At 37.8% G+C, this 24,993-nt stretch overlaps 1 protein-coding gene across 1 annotated transcript; it reads left to right on the top strand.

The window, feature by feature from the left end:
* The first annotated feature begins 1,085 nt into the window (after positions 1–1,085).
* Positions 1,086–23,308, top strand: LOC134001911 (cadherin-10-like). Its single transcript, XM_062441090.1, has 11 exons — positions 1,086–1,295; positions 7,832–8,126; positions 10,487–10,606; positions 11,787–11,954; positions 12,107–12,288; positions 13,295–13,548; positions 14,518–14,654; positions 14,784–14,905; positions 15,674–15,782; positions 17,084–17,335; positions 22,818–23,308. The coding sequence occupies exons 1-11, from the start codon at positions 1,086–1,088 to the stop codon at positions 23,306–23,308; spliced, it is 2,340 nt and encodes a 779-aa protein (XP_062297074.1).
* The last annotated feature ends 1,685 nt before the right edge of the window (positions 23,309–24,993 follow it).

The following is a 24,993-nucleotide window of genomic DNA, read 5'->3' on the forward strand; positions in this document are numbered from 1 at the left end:
TGGAGTGTGGCTCACACCTTTAGTAGCCAAATACAAGGAGGAGATAGGATGAGTGTGTCTGATTGAGAATTGCAATGGCTGTATTAGGTTGCATTCATTTTGCAGTAGTTTTGCATGGAAAAAGACATTTGTGCAGGTAGATTTGTTTATATGTGATATTTGTTGTTTGGTTTAGTTTTTTTAAATGTCACTGTAAGTAACACAATAATACAAAAGGGACTGTGGGCACCACACATAAACGAGTGGGTGGGTGGGTAGGACAATACCATTAAATTAGTCATAAAAATAACAGCTTCTTAGAAAAAAGAACAACACATAAACACACATAAATGAAACATTACACACACACACACACACATATAATGCAAAGGAGAGGGAGTTGTAGCTGCAGTGATAAAACTTAATTTGGTATTTGACATTTACTTAACTGCTAATGCACTACAGTGATTATATTGAGTGTTTTGGTTAAACATGTACATCGGAGTGGTTTGAATATTTTATGAGCAATCTCGTATTTCGTGTCTTTTTTTATGTGAATCAGGTTTGACTGATAACACTTGCTGCATTAGTTTTGCATACTCACTAATTAGTTTATTTGGATTTTATGTCAAAAAAGAAAACATGTTGGGGTTAATTTGTTTTAAAATTGTCTCATATTCCAATTCATTTTGAGTTGACTCATTTTAGGTTAATCATAGCACTGAATTATGACATTTAAGCTCTCCTTTAGCTGCACAGTTCACATGGAAAGGATTCCTATTAGCTGATTGCATAAGTAGCTGCTCTCTTAATGAAATAAATTTGCACTGAGCTTGTTTGTGCACGTGTTGCCCTCAATGCCCTGTTGTAGTCTGCATGATATGTCAGTGTTTCTTCTAGTCTAAGATAGTTAACAATAAAAAGGATGAATTAGTGTCAAGTGCGTCTTGACTACATTTTTCGTCTTTTCACAGGGACACAAAGGACATCAAAGTGAGGAATACAATGTCTGTTCTGATGACCCTGCCTTCCGGTGTCCATCCTATCAGAAGCCTACTACCATAATTCAGCAGTCATCCAGGACGTTTCCCAGCTGATTGGATACCATGATAACCAGTCAGGTTCTGCTCCTCCTGATGCTCTCTATCCTGTGGCCCAGTACCGCCCTGCCTTTCACACCTGGGAATATTGGGAATCTGTTTGGGATGCCAGAGAGCGACGGGAGGATTCTTCAACGGTCCAAACGTGGATGGATGTGGAATCAATTCTTTCTGCTGGAGGAATACACAGGAAATGACCATCAATATGTCGGCAAGGTAACATGTCCAAATACATTGGCTGTAGACTAATTACGGAGGGGTTTAGCTTGTTGTAGAGTTTGATGTTATTGGCTGAAGAGGGATGGGCTGCCAGAAAACTGTCAGTTTGTCTACAGGCAGAGATACCCAGCAAGGGCACAAACACTGCTGCTCTCTTTGCCTGAAGTCCTCCACTTTTTTAGAGAATTCTTTTATGATTACATTGTCTTTGTCATTGGAAAACATTACATTTAATGATTTCATGTTGGGCAGATGCCATTAATGTATTAGGAATATCGCCATAACCAGAATCACCACTAACAATCGAGAGCAGTAAAAGTTTTTGATTAGCTGATTGATCGATTGGCAGAGAGTTTCTCATCTTAGTTATTAAAAAAACAAACAAACAAAAAACATACTGTCTGACTCCAGCATCTCAAATGTGAGAATTTTATTATCTTCTTTGTCATAATGGTAAACAAAATATATTTGGGTTTTAAACTGCTGGTTGAAAAAAAACAAAAACAAACTGCAGTTTGAATAAATCTATTTATTGACTTTTAATAGACAAAACCATCTACAGTTCATTGAGGAAATCATTGGCAGAAAATACTAGTGAGTTGCAGGCCTAAAAAATATATATTTAGCTTTTTAATAGTCAATATGAAATCATCTTCATCATTCACACATACACCATAATCATTGATCTAAACAGTCAATAGTCCATGACACATGAGTCAGCCAGAATGAAACTTCCAGTCATTTAACTATTAACCATCAGGACCACAAAATGAAACAGACTTCAGATTGTTTTATTCAACATCTACACGTCAATGATGGACAAAGAAATTGTGACACATCTATGAAAAAAATAAAAAGAAGAACAAATAAATAAATAAGTGGACAGCAACACCTATTGCCCAGTTATTGAAATCAAACTGTGACCCTACATCAATCTGAAATGTAAAAATAAATAAATAAAATAATGTTAAATGTGAACAAGTCAAGACATGCATGTAATTACATTTTTTATTTAAGTTTAAACATATATTCAGTGTGGAATTCATTCAGTCTATAAAATAAATATCAGGTCAAAGCCCAGACAAGTTCAACTCAAAGCAGACACGCGACCTAAACCAGGCCCAGATGTCAGAGAGGTGGTTTGGCGAATAAATCCAAAAAACTACAGCAACTTGCAAGACACTTTCCCCCCCTGAGAACCAAATAAAAAAAGAGGAGTCTCGGGACAACGCTCCTCCTCCCCACACACCCAGATCAGAGGGGTTCCTGTCAGCTCACCCGTGCTAGTACTATAAAGACAGGTGTGATGGGGGAGCGCTACAGTTATCAACTCGAGGGAGGGAAATGAGGTGACTGTCGACAGCCAATTTTCTCGGAGGAAGCTGGCTTTCATCACACACCTCATTCTCTGGAGTAAACAAGTGTCTTGTGTAGGGTTGAGTAGGGGGATATGACAACTTCTTTTGCAGGAACCATCATCCTGACGCGGCGAAGGAAAAAGGAACAGCAAAAATAAATGGAATAGAGAGAGAATGAGGAGGAAGACGAAAACATATCAATCAGGAAAGGCCAATGAAATTCACCTTGTTGTGTTATGTGATGAAGCGGCAAAGCAAATGCTAACTATAAATGGGGCCATCCATTGATATGTCAGTAACTGCAGTGATGTGACTTTCTTCTTGACTCTTTTAATGCTCTCTGGCACCCAACTTCTGTGGCATGACAGAAGTCACATTCATCGGTTCTCCACTTTTTCTGTGTCCAATATCATTCACTATTAAACTGTCAGGAAAACATGAGGCTGTAATAATTTACTGAGGGGAGGGGTGGGGCGAAAAATAGGGCAGCCACATACAGCCATTCCACTTTATAGACGAAACCGAGGCGATCCGTATCACTAATTCCATCTGATTAACTCTGGAGAAAGACTGTGATGGTGAAAGATGTATATCGAGAACAGATTATATGATAGATGTTATAAAATATAGTTAGATAGAAAACAAGTTAACAGACATACAGGAAGATGGATGGATAGAGAGAGAGAGAAAGGAAGAGACAGAGATGAAGAACCAAACCAAATGCAAAAAGCTCTTTAATGCCCAGCACAAAGCCATCAAAGCCTTGATGGTCTTCCTCATAAAGCTCATTTAATGGCCTTTGCAGTGCACTGTGGGAGACCTTATTTATTTCACATTCAATCAAACCTCTTCAATCAGCCCACACACACTCACTAACTGTCACTCGAAGTTCATTTCTTGATTACGGCAATCAAAATTTGATGTAAAGAACCATCACCACTCTTGTATAGCTCGGCCTCTCAGCTGAAGAATAAGAAGGAACAAAAGAAGTAAAAAAGGAAGCAGTGGTGCACTATATAATACATGCAGCAGCTCATATTGCTTATCAAGGTGTTCAAAAGACACGCTGCTTTGAGGCTTACATACTGAGTAGCGCTCACTGATGACTCACAGGATGATAAGCAAGAAAAAATAAATGCATTAGTAAAAGTAAGGTTTTTTGAGTGCTTACTCTGCTTCTGCTTCTGCAGCAATTGTCAACACCGGGGGAAAAAAAGAAAAAGCAAAGTATATTTTATGATTGTAAATATACTACGCAGTGGTTGTGCATGGCTCAAGCGTAAAAACCCTCAAATCTCAGTTTAACTGACTTTCACAGGGGCCATTAATGAGTGTGAGCACTCACTGGGTGCAGCTGTGGTGCCCTACTTCTTAAGCAGGGCTGTGAAGTGTGAACACTTGCAATGCTGAGCAATACAACCCCAAACTTTGGATTCTGGAGCATCAGAGTGGTGTGTTTGAAGTGAACAAAATCCTTTTTAAAGTTCTGGTACCTTCTATTGTGCTGCGCCTTGTAAACAAAACATGCTGCCCTAAATTAGAATATTCAAAGTAGCTCACTTTTGTTGTGTTAATACCCTGCCAATAATTATCCTTGAGATTTTTGCAGGTTTTTCCCAATTCTTTTCAACACTAACTTGTGTGAACTATGTAAAACACAAAGCACACAGGAAATGCTGCAAGGTGTAACTTTAACCTGCATAAGATACATAATAGTACAGTGTTCAAATAGTTAAGAATTTTTTCCTATGTCTTAAGAGACAGAGTGAGAGAGGGAGGAAGAGTAATTATTCTGTATCCATTCTGCGCTCTATTTTGCTATCTCCTCTTTGCAGCAGCAAGCTATGCTTACCAGAAACCTGACAAGAATTGCCAATGATTTCCCTGCTTTACTGACAATTCCTCAGTGTTTGTGCAAGGCGATTTAACTCATCAAGGCTCTCTTCTGTGCTTCTGTTGTAAGGCATTGAAAAGGCTGTGTTTGTGCTGCAAGGCCTTGAAAGGAGAGCCACTAAATCTCTGCGAATATAGCGTGGTAGTTCGAACATTTGATTTTCTTAAAGCTGTGTGAAAACACCTTGTGCCACACTTTGTAAAGAGTATCAGTGCCATTTTTTCTACCTATGCTAGATTTACACAACATGTACACTCTACACACTTACCACTGTTGTTCACTAGTATGAATGAATATCAATTGGTTTCTACACTTTGAGACAAATGTAATATATTAAATATATATAGTTGATATGTGATATTGCTGCAGAAAACAAACCCTAAAGCTCCATGTTGCTGGGACTGTGCCTCACATATTTAGCTGTACAGTAACACTACATATTATTTTTAAATGGCCATAACATTGCTTACTTCTGCATAACCCACTCCTTATTTGCACTGCCTCAGAGAAACCACCACGGTGAGAGGATCTGTTTAGCCTTATGATGAGGGACTGGACATTATACATTCAATAATTAGCAAAAGTGCATGCAGTAAGGCTTTGCTTCAGCATATACCAAGGAAAATATGTAAAAAATATATACTGCAAGGCTCGCCAAAGACTAAAATTCCTTTTATCCCTAAGACAGCTTGGCTGCATAGGGTACAGGCTCCTTTGATGGCTCCTTGTTTGTTGTTTTTACTTCTCAGGTTCCTTTTTACAGGATTATCAACCACGACTGGGAAATATGGTAATAATCAGATGAAAACTACTGGAGAGAATATAATCAAAAGATTTGGGAAAAAATGGAATTTATGTGCTTTGACATGGTCTGAAATTTTACTGGCCTAATTATTAAACTGTAAGCAAAGAAGTGGGTTTGGATAGTCATGGTTCTTTATATTATCATTATTATTATTTTTACATTGCAGAGTTCAGTATTGCACATGAGTCCTAATGTCTCCTACAGCCCATATACTGCAGTACATAGACAATGAATTCCAAAGTAGTGAAAAAGGTGACTGCATTCTTTTTTTTTTCACCCCCGTAGAGTAATTGTACATACCTCAGATATGAAGCCCATTTGAATGCAAAAATTCATACAAACACTCTCCAGCTCTACAAAATTAGCCTGTCATTCAGAGTCAATAGCAGGAGCAGCTTTCACATCTATAACACGTCATAAATCCTTGGTTCACCGGTCTACAGCTCAGGAGAGAATTCATATTCACCAACAATGAACAGACTGTCCCAGAACGCAAATATATGTGAAAAATTCAAGCTGAGTGATATTCCTCTTTAATAGACTCGGGGATAATGGAGTTCATCTGCATGAAGATATTTTCAAACACGTCGCCAAATACTGTGCATATTGTTCATTTCAACTTGACAGCATCTTGTTTTCACACGCGTCCCCATTTTTTAAATTCTGCCTGAGAATAGCTAGCACTCAGGCAATACATTTTTGTGATTTCCATCCAAAGTTGTACTGTTGACATCACTCTTCCAACTGCAGGAAAAAAAATAATTAGTTTCCTCACAGCATGTAGACATTAATATTAATAAGTTACTGACGTACATTCTGTGTCCCTAACTACTTGTCATTTAAAATTTGAACCCATGAGATAGTGCTCTAAATATATCTGCTGACAGATCCAGTGCAATAATGAGCTTGAATCAAGTGTCTGTCACAGTATGCCACCATTACTCCTCAACGACACCTAGAGATGCTTCAAGGTGATGGATAGGTCAGAGGTGACTAATTTTAGCAATTGTTGCTGTAGGTCAGGTTTCGTCATTTTTCAAAGGCACAGTTTGGAAGATAAATCTGAGACTAATTTGATCTGGACTAATGGAGAATGTCACATTCAACGTGGTCCTGTTCTGAGACTGAAACACACATATTCCACATTGGATTTACACCAATATCTTAGTATTTGCAAGACTGTCACAGTTTTAACACATCTAGGCTCCATGATGCAATTACTGCATTAATTCCCAAGGAACCCATTTAACATATGCTGTTTATGAACAATATGTTCAGCAGGTGTTCTTGAGCAAGTGAAGTGCAAACTTAAAGGTGAATTATGTAGAATTTAGTGGCATCTAGAGGAACAGACATGGCATGAAGGGAATACAATATCCATGAGTGTGTTTCAATTAGTGTATAACTCAATGAAAATAAGAACCACTGTGTTTCCGTTAGCTTAAAATGAGCCCTTATAGAGAGTGGGTCCTCTTCCACGGAGCACGCCATGTTGCACCGCCATGTTTCTACAGTAGCCCAGAACAAACAAACCAAACACTGGCTCTAGAGAGGGCCCTTCTTATTTTTCCAAGTTTCATGGCCACTGTAGGGTCTGCTACGGCAGGAGGGCAGCCATGGGGCTGCAGGTTTTCATTCCAACCAAGCAGGAGCACACCAGTTGATTGGTCAAATTGGAACAAAGACCTGCAGGCACACAGCCCTTTATGGAATAGTTTGGACACGCCCGTCCTACACACTTGCCACTAAATCATATACACTGGTCCCTCAAGGAAGTCTTACTTGTATTTTAGGCTATATATTGATAACTTGTGTACTTCAATTTTATTTTATTTTATTTTTTTAAGCTCTGCAGCAAAACACAAGGCCAAGTGAGTCAAAGCAATAATCTTCATAGCCCAGTCTGAGAGGACTTTGGAAGGACTCCCAAAGTCAGACAAGAGAAAAGGAAGAAAAAAGCAAAAGTAGCTTAACAATAAAAAAGTGGCCAGACTAACAGGCCTCTGAGGATAGTAGGAGGGTTTAAACATCACAAGCATTACCTGGTAACAGTGGATGTAATAGTTTTCAAAAAAGAAAAGAGAGACTACATCATGGGTTGTTTTTTGTTTTTGTTTTTGTTCTAAATTGATAAAACCATGGCCAAGCATTTCTAAAAATGTTCTTTTTTTATTTTTATGTTTTTTTTTTTCCAACCAGAGTGAACAGCACCTTTGATTGTGTGGAGAGATGTTCAAGGGCAATAATTAGGACTCTGTTTTATTCAGTTTCGCAAGAGTTTAACTATAAATATTCTGGATTTTCTTTCTGAAATCTAACAAAAACAAAAAGTGTTGTCTTGTTAGACTGAACAAAGCACATACAAGAAGAATTTTCAAGCAGCGCCCTTTCAGAACCTCAATCACTCTTTTTGTACAAGTCTGCCTTGTTTCCTGACTTGTTTCCGAGTATAAAATGGGTCTTTTGTGATTTTCAGCTGCACTCCAACATGGACAAAGGTGACGGCAACGTGAAGTACGTCCTGACAGGAGACGGGGCCGGCAGCCTGTTTCTGATTGATGAGAAGTCTGGGGATATTCATGCCACCAAGAGGCTGGACAGAGAAGAGAAAGCTATGTACACACTCAATGCCAAGGTTTTGGATAGGAACACCAATGCAGAGCTGGAGCCCGACACAGAGTTTAATATAAAAATACACGACATCAATGACAATGAGCCAAAATTTGCAAAGGAAATCTTCTTTGCAAGTGTCCCAGAAATGTCTGAAGTTGGTAAGTAATGGTCTGCTTTATTGTACAGCTGCCACATTAGTCACTTATTCAATTAGTTAATATGACAAAAAAATGAATCACTAAATATTTGTATAATTATTCAATTTTTCAGTCTTTTTTTTTTTTTGCTTAAATGTCAAACATTCACTTCTTCCAACCTCTCAGAAGTGAGGATTCGCTGCTTTTTCTCTGTTTGTTTTTTTATCATGGTAAACTGTTGACTGGAATGTTGTTTGGGCAGAATATGCAATTTGAAGTCACCTTGGGATCTATCAAACTGTGCTGGGACTATTCCTTTATTTATTTAAGAATTAATATAATTATATAATTGGCAGATTTATGCAAGAAACATATTTCAGGGAATGTAGAGCAGACAAGCGAACAGTGCTATTCATCAGTCACTGGCATAATGCAATGCCATATTCGGTTCTTCAAAGTTATTTGCTGTTGTTGTGATTGTTATTTGTTTGGTCAGGCTCATTGGGCATTCATAACAAGTAATGTCATTTGCCATTTTTTAATAGGCGGTAGAAATATTGTATGTTTAGACTGTCACAGTCTTGAGGATTTGCTTCATTGCACTCCACTTCATTCTATTCAAGTAGTATAAATAAAGCAAATGTCATGAATATAAACAAAGCTTATGAAACTAATGCATGCAACTTGAGATCAATCCTCAATTATGCAACCATAAATTAATACATGGAAGCAATCAGGGGTAAATCAAAACCCAATAGTCTGTATAACAAATAACAATACCCTATTTGGAATTCATGACGCACTGCTCATAGATTTCTCTATTGCATGAACACTGGCAAAAGGTGGGTCAGGGTCACCGCGACTCGTCTTTGGACTAATACACCGCCTTATATGTTAAGACTGAACACACCGGTTAATCAAGTCAGCCAGCCATGAAAAATCAGCAGCCCCCCCTTTATGCTATCAGTTCTGGGACTAAGTGGGACAGATGTTCAAGGGTTCATTAGTATGCACGGAGACAGACAGACCCAAACAGGACACGGCAGAGGTCTCCTGAATGCCAAGGACAGTATTTGCAATGTGGCGATAGTGAGACGCTTGGCTGGATTATGCAGGATAAAAAAGTGACTTCAATGACAGGATATCTTAGAGGAACTGAGCTCTTTCTAAGCTTTTAGGCGTTTATATTTTTTAACTCTTATTTATTTAAACACTCAGTTGACATATTCAAACATCTCTCAGTTCATTGTGGAGGCTTGGCACCTTCATTTACTTTGCATATGCTGCATAATGTGTAATTTATGTGTTAGCGTCCCTGTGGTGGTGTTTTCTGCCTTGTGATTTTTACTGATATGAAAGGTGATACTGTTTCATGTTGCCAAATAACACGTTAAGTAAAGGGCTGCTCGGTCAAATCCCAACTGGAGAAAAAAGAAAGATATGTTTGAGGCTAATACAACATTTATGCAAATACCCTGACCCACGAGCACCGCAATTCTATGCCAGCTCGTCAACAGAAGCTCGTCAGTACTTAACTCATGTTGCCAAACCTCTGACTCTGACAACAGAGGTCAGAAGAAAATATGTACCTTGCTGAGCCAAAGGCATTACTGAGTTTGAAACAAGTTTACAAAGATACTTTTATCTCCTGATATTGAGATAAACTGAGCATCTATAAGTGAAATAAGCAAAGTAAAAACTGTAAAACTGTTGAATTGAGTGAAGTGTGTCATTACAGGCATTGATGAAACCTTAAGAGCTCCTCAGCTGTGCAGCAAACACTGCTTGTTAACAGGCTGTGGGGAATCAGACTTGGTGGCTACCCCGTGATATAAATTATTACCTACAGAGAAAAATAAGAGAAATCTTCACTTAAAGTCTTGATGAAGCGAAGCCTTTTAGTCTCATTGATATGTTAAAGAGGTCCTACTACTAGGACACCAGGGTTCAATCAAGACAATCATTTTCACTGAGGTGCCTGAAGAGACTCATCAGGCCAAAGCCTTAATCTCTTTCGTTTCACTGTTTAGCCAAATGCTGTGATTACCTTGCTGTTTCTTTAAAAAGGGTGTAAATAACGACTAATGATACATTCCTGATTGATTTTAGTTGCACAGCTCTGCCTTGTTTTAGTCACTTAATATGACTTTTTTCCAGAGCTCTGTTGTCTGACATAGAAGATGAGTCACTGACTACCAGTAAAACTGGGTTAATATTAGGCCACTGTTTGTTTTTAAAGCTGTCAGTATGATTAATGACATGATAAGTGCAGAAAATCTATCCGTCTAATGTGTTGAGTCACTTACTGTACTTGGTCATGTTTTCATTCAAGAAATGCAATATCACTGTTTTGGCATTGCCTTTGCATGTTGTCTTTGCAGGTACATCTGTCGTCACTGTAACTGCCAATGATGCAGATGATCAAACGTATGGGAACAGCGCCAAGCTTGTATACAGCATTCTGCAGGGACAACCCTATTTCTCTGTGGATTCTGAAAATGGTAAGCCAAACCCCAGCAGGAACTCATGGATGCAATTTGTAATTCAAGTCTATAAACAGATCTCTTGCGCTGCTCGGTAAAATGTGTGAGAGAAGACAGAAAGATGATTTCTGTGATTTTCAGCACTGCAAATCTTAAAAAACTCACTTTACTTCACTAAAACTGTACATTTTTCTTTTAAAACACATATGACATGGCTAATATTCTGTAAAATGTAACTGAAATCTAAAAAGCTAAGAAAAAGCTGCATTTTTATCCTGCTTTTAAACAATGACTGTAGCAATTTATTAATGAACCCATTACTTTGTGAGTCATTAAAGCTCAAAAGGTGAAATCTATTCAAAGCCATAATTCACATTATTTATTTATGTCTAAAATTAGATTTCAGCAATATTTTGGGAAGTGTGCTTATTGACTGTCTGACCAAGGAATAGATGAAATAGTTATTGTCAGTCGTATGTCTTTCTTGCATTCCAACAGCTGCAAAATGCCTTACATGATGGATGTTTTCATTTAATACAAAATATAAAAAAGATGGGAGTTGTAAAAGATGTAGTTTAAAATTAGCTCATGCAGTGAACTGTTCCTTGACCAACAACAGTTGAGCTCTATAAAGCTGAGCAACAACAGCTGAGCTCAATATACATACAAGACCTTAGAAGTTGTCTCTTCATCGTGATGTTGCCACTTTCTCTCTGTTGCAGCTGACTTTTGGATGAACAGGCTACAAGCTCCACAGCTAACAATATATGCAAATAAGATATTTACAGAGTGGGTATACATTTCATGAAGCATAGCAACCCGGTCTCATAGAAATTATGTTAGGTTAGGGAAATACAGTGGTCTTGGTTTTTATTTAGAAAGTCAAAAATGACTTATTTAACCAAAACCACAGTTTTTCATGACCTTATCCAAAGTGATTCAGTTGCTTCTACCAATACACAGGCTGCAAGACAAGGTCCCACATTTTGTACACCCACCTTTAATACCCTGCCCCCCCCCCATTTTCCTCAAATATATTGGGAAAAACAAGTAAGTATAAACGTGGCATGCAGGGTTGAGCTCAGACAGTGAATTGAGCTTTATCTTACTTGACTTTCAAGACACTAAATACATTTCCTTAAAATGGACTTTGGCTTTTAAACTGTCAGTAGTGGTGGAAAGACTGTTTTCTTTTCAGGCACTATCAAGACCGCCCTGCCGGGCATGGATAGAGAAGTCAAGGAAAACTACCAGGTTGTGATCCAGGCTAAAGACATGGCCGGACAGATGGGCGGACTTTCAGGAACCACAACGGTCAGCATCACCCTCTCCGATGTGAACGACAGCCCGCCTCGCTTTGCTAACCGTAAGAAAGCAACTGCATGTATTCATAATAGACCTTAAGACACAAGTGACCTCTGAGATTAAGACAATTATCTTACATATACTCACGATGATACAGAAGTACACACACAAATCAGTCTGCAAGTATTTTTTCTCTTTCACCATCATCTATAGATTCCTTTCGTTTGACTGCTGTGGAGTCTACGGAAATTGAAGGTGCTATTGGACGCATTAAAGCTGATGATCCAGATGTTGGGCGTAACGCTGAGATGGAGTACAGTATTGTCGGCGGTCATGACATATTCGACATTATTACAGACCAAACCACACAAGAGGGAGTCATAATAGTAAAAAAGGTAACTCATTTACATTTTTCATTTGCCTTTTTAGTGTTATTTTAAGACCTTTTATTGGTACTTTGCTGGATAGTGTTTTGTTGTCTGCAATCAGCAACATACACTGATACTTTTAGCAGTTGTGTATTACTTGATTGATAATGGCTGTACAATCAGACAAAACACTGTATGTGACATGTTTTCATAAAATTGCAAAGAACAGCCTTCCTGCCTTTACAAAATGTGTTTAAAAGAAAGCCTTGAAAAATAAATTGCAATTAACACATAAAGTGCTGGACGATTTGTTTTGTTTGTTTTGTGTGAAAAGCAAGACAATTAAAGATAAAAGATTTGTATCCAGTACAACATTTTTTTTTTTTTTTAAATATAGTTTCTTAGTAAACATTTTTTTTTTTTTTTTTTTTTTTATCCCAGCCACTGCCAAGATAATAATAAAAAAAAGCAACAATGCTATCATTATGTTCTTATTCAATCTTCATGACTTTCTCTTAAGTCTTGAAGTTTTCAGAAGAAAGTCAGGTTATGGTTGAAATAAAGTTTAAACTTACTTAATGTTTGAATTTAAATTAAATGTTCGCTGCCTTTTCATCTCATCTTAATATTCAAGATCCCTTTCTCCCAAATTATAACACAGATGGTTTAACTTCAATGGAAAGACAGAAGAGTACAGTTTCAGATTAGAAACAGCCCAGTGACAATGTTCATTCATGTAAGAAATATTATATGACAGAATTTATTTTTGAACTGTGGTATAAAATTAGACACCCAAAGCCTTTGAAATGAATAATATAAAACAGTCTTTTGCTACAAACTCTTTTTTTTTAGTTTTCCCAAAGGATCTCCCAGATCAGTATTCCTCACTTGGATTTGTAACTTAGAATTTACAGTATGAATAAGATAAAGGCAGACAAATGAAATGCTATGAATTGCCTATCAAAATCCTGGAGGCGGACTGTTTTTTATGGAAAAGTCTACAGCTTGACTTCTGATGCTCTTTCATCTCCAGGCACTGGATTATGAAAGTAAGAGGGACTATGAGTTCAGAGTGGAGGTGAAAAACACCTACTTAGATGCAAGGTTCATCCACGGTTTGCAATTCAAAGACTTCGCCACGGTCAAGGTGACGGTAGAGGATGTGGATGAGCCTCCCGTTTTCACCAGGAACCCTTACATCATCGAGGTGCACGAGGACACGGCTGCTGGCAGCTTCGTCGGTGTGGTGTTGGCCAGGGACCCTGACGCTGACAACAAGCCAGTCAAGTATGCTAAAGGGGACAGCTAGAAGTGTTTAGACCCTAAACTGTGCCAGACTGTGTCAGACTGTTAGAGCAAAATGCTAAATCCATACCTTGTATTCAACAGGTTCATACTCACAATTTAGTAAACCTAGCAGGAATTGATAAATGTGCAGTTAAGCAAAGATTTCCTCCCTGCTGAAGTGGATGTGATTCTTTACTGTGGTAATTTGATTGTTTCAAAACTCACTGTTTCAAGTTTAATTATACTAGTATAAAATCAATAAGACAACAAGCAAAAACATGGAAGAAATACAAAGTCTCCTCTTATCAGTTTTTTAGTATAAGGATGAAAATGTGCCCACTTGGCTAAATCTAATCCATCAGCCAAACCTTGTGTCAGTGTAGAGGAGGGAAGGAAAGGGTATTATTCATGGGTCCCTCCTGGTGATTTCCCAGTGGAAGATGGCGGCAGACCTGTGAAGTGAATACAGACGCTGTTTATTTCCCAGAATTATGTAAGCCCTCTATGGCACCGCACAAAGTCAAAGTGAAAGAGCCTAATTTGCTGTATCGATTCACAGAGCTCAGCGCCGCCATTCAACACATATGGCGCCTGCCTGTCTCTGACACAGAGCTATGCCACTCACTGCCCATGCCACATGGCGTATTGTGTTGCATATTCACATTTCAGTGGAATATGAAATTTGACAATGACAAATGAGCAGGCAAGACGAAGAATGTATCATTTTTTATACAATGGAGAGCATGAATACATTGCATCCTTTTGGAGAAAATGAGTGACTATGTAAAATACCTTTTTCTTTTACAAAGGAAAGAAGTACTTTAGTGTGTTTGCCCTGTGATGAGAGATCTGTGCAAGGAGTGCAGAGAGGATAATAGCAGCACTTCATTTAATAAACAATGTAACATGATGTTCTTTATATTTACAGTTCAGGGAATTTCAATTATAAGAATCTTGTCTTTCTTGCAGATACTCCATTGATCGGCATACAGATCTGGAGAGGCTGTTCAACATTGATTCTGTGAATGGCACCATTACAACACTGAAAGCACTGGACAGAGAAATGTCCAAATGGCACAACATCTCTGTGGTGGCTACTGAAATAAGTAATTACTGTTTGTTTTGTTCATATCTAAAATACTTGTTTGTATCTTAATGATTAATATACGATTCTTGTCTGCAGTACATGATGATTTTAGTCCATGCTGACATTAATGGTTATTCATTTATTTTAGATAACCCACGGCAGACAACTCGAGTGCCTGTGTTCATTAAGGTGTTGGATGTCAATGACAACGCCCCTGAGTTTGCAATGTCCTACGACACATTTGTCTGTGAGAACGTCAGAGCAGGACAGGTACTTAAAACATATTATATCATGTTTGAAATGATTTAAATTAGGATGTGTTTTGTTAATAATGATCATCCAAGTATCAGGTTTATTGAAATTTGTCAACATATCTACATAGTTAGACTGCTATTCTTAATGTTGCTGATTTATCAACTATATTATATGAATCCGTATTATTAATTATTCAGGTGATGTAAACATAACTTTGTGCACAGTTATTCATGTTGCAATGACACTAATGTAACACAAAGTTAAAACAACACTCCATCATATAATGGAGTACAGGGTTTGACAGTCTTGATTATTTCTTTGAATTTTATGAGTCTGCGTGCAGTCTAGAGGAAACTTCCACAATGCTCACTCCATGTGAGGAGTGAATACTGACAAGTCCATGAGTTTCTAGAGACACCAAATCCCTTCATTAACTTAACACTCCTTATTATTTGCAGTGTAGTTTCTGCCTAATCTGATGCGCCAGATGGGTTGTTTAACCATGTTAAACCAATGTTTGGAAAAGGGCAGGCACTTTAAAAAACGACTTGGCAGCTGATTGGATGAACCACCTGTCCATCACTGTCTAACCTTGTGAGGCAGCTGGATTTGCAGCGCAGATTGGACACAAACACATAACTTGAAGCCAAACATAATGGATTCTCATGTAATCTCATGAAGTGATCTCGCTAATGTAGCTGCCTCGCAAGGAGTATGAGGAAGAGTTATTTTCATATGTTTACCGCATATGTTAATGTATTGTTGTGTTTTGTTTTCTTACAGTTAATTCAGACTATAAGTGCTGTTGATACAGACGAGCCCCTCGTTGGACACAAGTTTGTCTTTAGTATAAGTGCCGCCAACCCAAACTTCACCATTGTTGACAGGGAAGGTAAGATTTTAGTATGAAACACTTAATTTTTTTACTGTGTAGTCTTCTGATAGACTTTTATTTTTAGAAGAGCTTTTTTAAGTCTTGAGTTGTTTGGCAAAATGTCATTACCAGTACTCACTGTCAAAGTCAACCTTCAAGCAGTCCTCCCTCTTCTTTTTTGCATTGTGTTACACATGTATTTGTATTTGTTTGTTTGTTGCTCTGTCATATGATAAAAGTTACTTTGTTATAAAAGAATGCTGTAATTCTCACATTGTATTTTTAACAGTACGTTGGCACGACAGTAATAAGTTGGATGATTTCAAATGTTGGATCTGCATACCCCTCTTTATTTAGTGGAACTACCTCAGTATGCATGAATTGTAATTGATTACCTTTTAGATTATTTTTTCATTGAAAATGTACATATGCCTACTCTGGCATTATATGATTGGTTAAATTTAAAAAACACAGCGAGTGAGTGAATGCCTTTATTGTCATTGCATGTTCCCATACAACAAAAGTTGCTCTCTCCCTTAAAAAAAAAAAAAAAAAAAAAAAAACTGTTTCCATTCACTCTGCTCAAACACACATTCACAACACAGTTGCATAGTTGAAATTAGCAAATTGACTGTTTTACAGTTGTCAATAAATAAACACATACAGTAGTAAACACACACAAGGTTACACTTACCTGTAGCAGCTCTCCTCAATTAGGACACCAACCATACACAAATATAATTTCCCTCTTAAAGCTCAATGACAGAACAGCTATGATACTTATACTGCTAACAATTCCCAGGCTACCCCCCCCCTCCTGGACCAAGTTTTATTTGAGAGTAAACAGAGAGAATCTTCCACATGCAGGAAATTGTCTTTAGTAATAGACACATTTTTTATGTATATTGTAATAAAGAGAAATTTCTCATTTCATTTTGTCCATGTGGAACGTTAACAAACTCTGGATTTAAATTAGCTTTGGAAGAAAGTGTGGCCTTGCATATCAACCACACTATTGTCTTTTGTTACTACATTGTGGTTACCAATTTAGCTTTTCTTAATTTTTTTCCAAGAATGTCATTTTTAAGCAAATAGCATAGCTTTATTACCAACTTCTGTTGATAATAAATGTTTGCTTTTAGCACGATGTAGCCATCTTCATGAAGAGTGCAAGTAACTCTCAACCACCCAGCGTAATTATTAAGAGCTGCACACAAGATACCAATAAAAGGAAATTTCAGATTATTTCCTCTGTGATCATTTAGCTGACTGAAACATCTCACCACTTACAAGCGTCCTCCATTTGCATCTCTCCGTAGATAACACTGCCAATATCCTGACACGGAGGGGAGGCTTCAGCCGGCGTGAGATGAGCATGTACTTCCTGCCTGTGGTGATCTCAGACAATGACTACCCCATTCAGAGCAGCACGAGTACACTGATTGTGCGCGTGTGCGCTTGTGACAGCCGTGGAAACATGCAGACATGTAACCCTGAGGTCCTGCCCTTCTCAGATGGCCTCACAACTGGAGCTCTGGTGGCCATCCTGCTCTGTGTGATTATTCTCCTCAGTAAGTTCCCATATGTACTGTATGTGCAGGTGTATGTGCATAAGTGACCATGACTATTTGAACTTGTCATGTCTGTGCCGTTTGATATTTTGTTCATGCATGGTGTCAACTGACCATTTGCTAAAACCATCCCAGCAGTGATTGTCCAATCATAGCTTAACCACAGTGACTAGGCACAGCAGGTCTGTCCAGCTTTGTGCATGGTGGTGCATTAAGGGGGGCGTATTATGCATTTTTCCAGGTCTATATTTTTAATGTGGGGCTCTACTGGAATATCTTGGCATGGTGTAAAAGTCCAGAAAACTCCTTATTTATTTTACAATGGCTCTTTATGCAACCCCTCAATTCAGCCTCTGTCTGGAACAGGCCGTTTTATCTCCTGTCACTTTAAGGACCCACTTTGTTCTGATTAGTGGCTCTGGAGGTTAACAAACAGTACCAGTGTGATTTCACTTCTGTTTCTTCTTTACTCAAAATGGAAACTTCTCAAATACATCCTTACATGTTCGAGCACAAATCGGATCAGAAATATGCAAGCAGACCACATGAACAACTCATGAAAAAATCTTGTCAACAAAAGACACATACAGTAGATGATGGCAGTTTGTTTAATTTGATCAGTTTGGATCTCTTTTAGCTAAATGGCATATATTCCAAGAATCTGCAATAAAAACATTCAAACATACAATATTTCACGAATAACTGAACACATAATTTTTGACACACACATACAAAGATATAACCATCATACATAATGGTGTTTACATCTTATTCTTATGTTAACTTAATATTGGCTTTTTAAACTTTTGAATTTTTAAAATCAGTGCAATAGAAACTGTGTAACATATCCTACTACTGTGAACCATCTTATTATAATATGAAGTTCACTCACTCCTTTTTCAAACTCACACCTTAAGACCATTCATGCTGCCTTGTTTAGTGTGATCTATAGTCTCCTCATATCACTCTGAGCTACACTGCACAGCAATAATTAATGTGACTGTAGATTAGACTATGAGATATCACCTTAAGAATGTCTTTAGATAAAAACCACTTCTGCCATTTCCATCACTCTTTTGGAAATATCTGTAATATGAGCTGTCCATGTGAGATTTTGTAATTTAACTTTCAATGCTTTGACTTCTATAACCTCTTTAATTTGAAAACTGTCATATGTTAGTAAGTACCATGGCTTCAATTTCTTCCTCTTTCTTGTAATACATATAATCATACTTGTTTTGTTTTTATTGTTTTAATTTACATTTAATACCAATTTATTGTTTTTCACCCATTAGATGTCAAAATTTTAAATAATTGATAAATAGTCATGCACGTTTGTAATTGTGCTACTGCAGTGATGATTGTATCATTTGCAAACATGTACATGTGAAAGAAGATTAATTGTGTGAATAATAAACAACAATGGTCTGAGGCAACTCCCGTATGGGATGTCACAGGTACATGTGGGGAAGAAATGTAGCTATTAACATATATTGCTTTTTACCATTTAAATACAATTTCATCCCATTGATAGCATTCTCACTGAAGCCATAATGGATTCATGTTTAAATTAGAATTGTGTGATCGATCAAATTTAACGCTTCAGTGAAATTAAGAAGCAGGGACACAACATTACCTCGATCAAGGGTCCTTAGCCACTCATCTATCATATGCATCAAAGCAGTTTCAGTAGAATGATTTTTACGATATGCATATTGAGCATGATTTAGAAGGTTATATGTTTCCATATATTTCCAAGTGCAAACTTACTATTCTTTCCAAAATGTTGCCTAAGGAGTAAACAAAAAAACCTACAAGGGTCTCTGGTGTGTCAGTGAGGAAGTGTTAGTACGAAGCTGCCCTGCTCTTTATCATGTTAACGTTAACTGTCATCAGCCCTGACTATCTTGTTAAACTCTAAATATAGTAGCCTACAGTTAGTTATCAACAGACCCATGTGTTGTTTTTACTGCCACAGAAAAGCAATGAATCTTCTGGTCACGTATGACGTTGACTCTTTGTATCATTTTATCAGGTTTGCTAATGCTACCAGCAGCTCTGTGAGATAGGCACAAACTGCAGCAACAGTTAGTCAATTTTCTGATATTTGTACTTTACAACAGCTGATATGAAATATACCTCCCTGTCTCGCTTATTACATGACGATAACATCATTCAGTTGAACTGAATTTTCAAATCCAAGCAGACAGAAATAAGTTAATTTCCATCAGAAAAAAGTAGTTTTGACACACAATATGTGTAGCCTAATGTTGGAAAATGCATCTGTATTAGCATCATATACCAAAATAGACCTGTATGATTATGTGTGCAATGAGTGTGTAGTTTCACTCAGCTTACACTGGAGGATATGTGTAAGGCGAAGCTCCTTTTTCCATCGCCAAGGGCAGTGAGCAGTACTACATCTATCGCCATGTTTATCTGCACAGACCTTTAGCCTTGTAGTGTAGTAAAAAAATTGGGTTTCGGGCTGTTTAGAGTGCACTTCTGCTTTGTTTCTTTTCTGTGAAACTCATGCGCTGTTAATAAACATTGTAGGTATAATTACAGCTTATGCAATGATTCACTTTTTTAAGTCCAGTCAAAACAAATGTATTCATCCAGTCAACGCTATTTTATTTATTGACGAATAACCAACTTTGCCTGAGGAGGATTTAAAATGTGTACAGCATACAACACGTTCTGTCCTTAGACTTTCAAATTCTATTAACTCAGAAGACAGTGCTGCTGCTTTCTGGTGAGTCAAACACACATACTCACTTTTTCCAAATAGAGATTTAGCTGACCTTGAATTCACATACAAGTCAGTGGTGTGTAAGCACTACGGAAGCATCTTTCCATCCATTTCACATTGACCTCTGTTACCAACATGGCTGTCCTTAAAGCATCACAGGTCTAGGTGCCAGCCAAACAATCATAACGTGCCTACCACAGCATGAAGTGGCTTTACAAGCTTAATGCAGATATAGGGTGTGGGTAAACTCGTCCATGGTATCGACACAAAAGATACAAAAAGGTGCAGAATTAGCACTCCAGGCAGGTGTTACCAACATGTGCTCCATGCTGCAGCACGTTCAGGGTGCTCAAGTCAATAACATGGCCCAGAATGAGTTGCTTTACTGAAGAATGTGCCCCTGAAAGCCCACATGGAGAGAAAAAAAAGTCAATATATCTGCTATTACAAGGTGCATCATTACAAACAGGACATCAATTGAAAGCCTGGACTCCCACTTCACTGCCATCAATAAAATGTTACTTAAAATATGCTATTCTGCCAGGCAGTGCAGCCCTTCAAAACACTGCAACTATATATTTGGTCAAAATTGTGTTATGGACAGAATATAGCTTAGTATATGCCCTGTATAAAAATATTATGCCCTAGAAATGTTTTTATTTCTAAAAAAGAAAGCTTTTATGTTTATAAAACATAAAACAGTTTTTATGTGCAGTAAATACAAAAAAGAACTTAAAACCAGGCCAGAGTGCAGTTTAATAATGACATGTTATGAAGCGTAATTATAGTAATTTAATTGAATCCTCAGTGCATTATAAACCTAACATGACCTCATACAAAAAAAAATAAAAAATGTTTTCCAAAATTACCCTTTGGCCAGTAGAAAAATGACTCAGATGGGCACTGTCTGCCATCTCTTTTATTACAGTTTGGTTAAGTTTATGCAACGCAAAGTACTTGATTATTGCGGTTAAAAAAATTTGCTTTATAGAAACCAGTGATAGCTCTTGGGCATAGGTCTATGTTAATGACCTCCCCACGAGCTATAAGCAAGAAAGCAGGAATACATTTAAACAAAAATAACAATTAAGACTAGCGACTGACTAGTAAAAAACAATAATAAGATGTGAGGTAAAAAAACAAACATTAAATAAGTACAAATAAAATTAAATAATAATTAAAACCACCAACTGACCAGTAAAAAAAAGTGAAAAACAGTTGTTAGTTGTTTGTTTAAAAAAACATAACATGGACCATTTAAAGCATTTGAAACAACACCCAACGCTGTTTTCCTGATCTATTATAAAGTATGTCATCCCAGAAGTATCAGGGACACTGCAGAAAGCTCGATGTCAGCAATCATCAGCGATGCCGTGGTTCTAAGCTCCATTCATTAGCAAATAAATCCACTTAACAAAATGCTCTATGTATTTTCCTGCTAAAGTAGGTCGCATGTTACTCCCTGACATCCTAAAGCACCATTTCAGCCCTCTTTGAAACTAATGCAGTATGTAACAGCATACTACACAGCAGGAATAGTACCTATCTTTTTACCCCGCAAAAAGCAGAACTGTGTAGTGCTTACAGTCAAGGGCATGTCAATACATAATGTAATTTCAACTGTCATTGAACCTTACCTTGCCTGGCCAAGTATAGAACCTAAAAGGTACATTTTAGGCTTACTAGACACTGTGTATGTTGAATCTCTTACATACTGTAAAAGCTGATACAATTAAATATAGTGTTTCTATGTGTTTTCTGCCCTCTTAACCCTTTCCATGTGCTGGACTTGACCCCTCCTCATATCCCAATCTCTTGTTCTGGAGTTTGGTGTGGTATTTGACTCGTGCCCCGACTAAACAACCGATACAAGCAAATTAGTATTGAACAGCTTTTCTTCCATCTGCTTGGTTTAATTCCAAATTCTGCGTCTGGTGGTGGACAGATCTTCTCTCACATATCGGGTGTACTGAAGGTTAAACTCCATGCTCTCCTCTTGAGCTAAATATCATGACATCTGCTCATTATCTGACACTTCTTGTGCTTGATCCCCCCCCTGACAGACTGTCTCATTCACCTCTGCTTGACTCCGACAGGCAGGCGCTGAGCTGGAATGGGTCCTCCTCATTGCAGCTTTCTGCGCTGTCTAGAAACATGGCACTGGTCAGTCAGAAATGTTCATAAAGAACCGTTTAAACAGTCACCCCGCACCCCTATGTAACCCGTGTTGAAGGCACTGTAATTAACACTCAGGTGGGGGGCAAGTAGACAACTATATTACCTGCTGAGAAGACAAAAAAAGCAAAAGGAAGAAGAGGAGCACAGGTGAAGAGGGATTTGTGCACATCCCAAATTTGTTGAGAGAATATGAGTTTTTTTTTTAAATTTCACTACTTCACTTGGGAATCTATTTTACTGCCAAAAAAAGAATGAAGAAGATGAGGTATGAGGTGGTGTGCTGAAGAGTATAAAATAGGATCTTCCAACTGCCGTGCATTTTTATACAGTAAATTTGCCATTCAAGGGAAAAAGAAAGAAAAAGCTTTTTCACTGAATCTTTAATAATAGGAGGTGAATGCCTGAGGCAGTGGCGGGGATTTATCACTGGTAGCAAATGTGTCTCCCCTCCGCGCTTCTGCTCCCTGTGCTCTTTAATGCATGACACATGTTAGAAGGCATACATCTTATGCTGAGCTTTCTCTGCCTGTATTTCCCACTGTTTTTGTGTAGTGATCGTGGTGCTGTTTGCTGCCCTGAGGAGACAGAGGAAGAAGGAGCCTCTGATCATCTCCAAAGAGGATGTCAGAGACAACGTTGTCAGCTACAACGATGAAGGGGGTGGAGAGGAGGACACTCAGGCCTTTGATATTGGTACATTGCGCAACCCAGAGGTGATGGATGCTAACAAGCTACGTAGGGACATCATACCCGAAATGCTGTTTCCTTTTCGGAGGACATCACCTATAAAGGATAACACAGATGTCAGAGATTTCATTAATGGGAGGCTTCAAGAGAATGATTCAGACCCCACGGCGCCCCCCTATGACTCCCTGGCCACGTATGCTTATGAGGGCAGTGGGTCACTAGCAGAGTCCCTCAGTTCACTGGAGTCAGGCGCCACTGAGGGGGACCAGGATTACGATTACCTCAGCAACTGGGGACCCCAATTCAAAAAGTTGGCAGAGATGTACATAGGGAAGAGTCCTGATAGAGAGACCTAAACAGAGCCATAGTCTCTCTTTTTTCAAACCCATTTTTTCTGTCTGTTTATCTAGCTAGCTAGCCAGATGGCTATTTGTCTAGTTAGCTAGCTAGCAAGCTAATTGACTGTCTGTCTACCTATCTATCAAGCTATCTATCAGTTTTTCTGTCTAGTTTGCTAGCTAGAGCGCTAGTTAACTAGTTGTCTATTTGATTCTCTCGCACATGTGTGCGCACACACATGCACAAACACAAACAAGAGTTTCTGCCGTCCACTTGTGGATGCTGAAATTGAACTTGAACTGAGTTGAATTTTCTCATTAATGGAGATACAGAATAATTCTCAAAGTTTTACTGTTTTTGGTCATAATCAGTAAAGATGCCTTTGAATTTTAGGATTTTGTTTTTATTTTATTTTATTTTTTGTGAACAATGGTGTGGACAGTGTGTTTTGTAATTGACCAGAAAGATAGTAGTATTGTATACTATCAATGTTTAATGGCACTGGATGGGGTTTGGGTGGGGGTAGGGAAGGAGTCAAGTGGCTTTTCAAGCCAACTCCATTAAATACTGTAAATGTACAAAATGTTTTTAATGATGGACATCCTATATACTATTTGCTATCTATGTTTGACAAGCAATGTTCATGTGAATGGTTGGTGCAGTTTATTTGTCAAACTGAATTCATTTCATCATATAGGTGTAATAATGTAATGGAAAGTGTATGTTGTAGGAAAACTGTCATACACTGAATTCATGTTGTTTGAATGCTGAGTCATATTGTTTTATATTTATATTTTTATACTTATTTTCTTAATAAAATGATGTTAAAAAAAAGTAATGGCTGTATTTTCATCAGTTGCGACTGTGTTTTTGGGGTTACTGAAATGTGATGTCTCTGGTAGTGTGCAGTGTTTTGTTTTTGTTTGTTTGTTGTTGTTTTTTTTATCTTTTCAATATCAACACATATTTACTAAAGACCTAAATAGCAATTTTGATACACACCAATTTGAAGTCATTTAACGCTATATTTAAAATAATATTAGGTCCATGTGAGTGGACTTGGTGGGGATTTCATAGAGTACTACATCATATTTACACCCTCTGGTGTTGGTTCATTTATGTTTTGTATTTCTCAGTTCAAAAAAAGTATGAATGGATGTAAGAGAGAAAAGCAGAGGCTGGAAAATGTGTCCTCTTTTTTTAACTTTCAATATTGAAATAACTTCATTACTTTATGACCCTGGAAATAAGATGCTGTTTGTGTAAGTTTCAGTGTAGGCACAACTTTGGAGTTCACAAGCAAAGCAAATATTTTAGAGCTGGTCGTGCTGTTGACAGATATAAATCACATGCAGTGGTTGAATGCAGTTAGTAACTTGCCCTATATTACAGTGTTACAGCATACTTGTGGATAGTTTTAAATCTGAAAAAAGTCCTGTGTTCACAGCAAGGTGGTAGGTGAATGCCTCCTGCCTTTTGAATTTTAATGAAGAGATAATAATGGGTGAAGTATGTGGGTTTTGATTTTATTTTAAAGTAGGTTTTGAGTGGAGTGTTTCAGTTTTCTTCTTAGGTTGTAAGAGGAAGGGATGCTTGTTGGTTGTTTGTTTTGCTTACTTGACATTCAGACATAAGAAATGATACTTGAAGACCATCAAAGTCATTTTGGAGTACATGAATAACTGAATCTCTCTGTGAATAC

This window comes from Scomber scombrus, chromosome 20 (assembly GCF_963691925.1).
Source record: "Scomber scombrus chromosome 20, fScoSco1.1, whole genome shotgun sequence".
Taxonomy (NCBI): domain Eukaryota; kingdom Metazoa; phylum Chordata; class Actinopteri; order Scombriformes; family Scombridae; genus Scomber; species Scomber scombrus.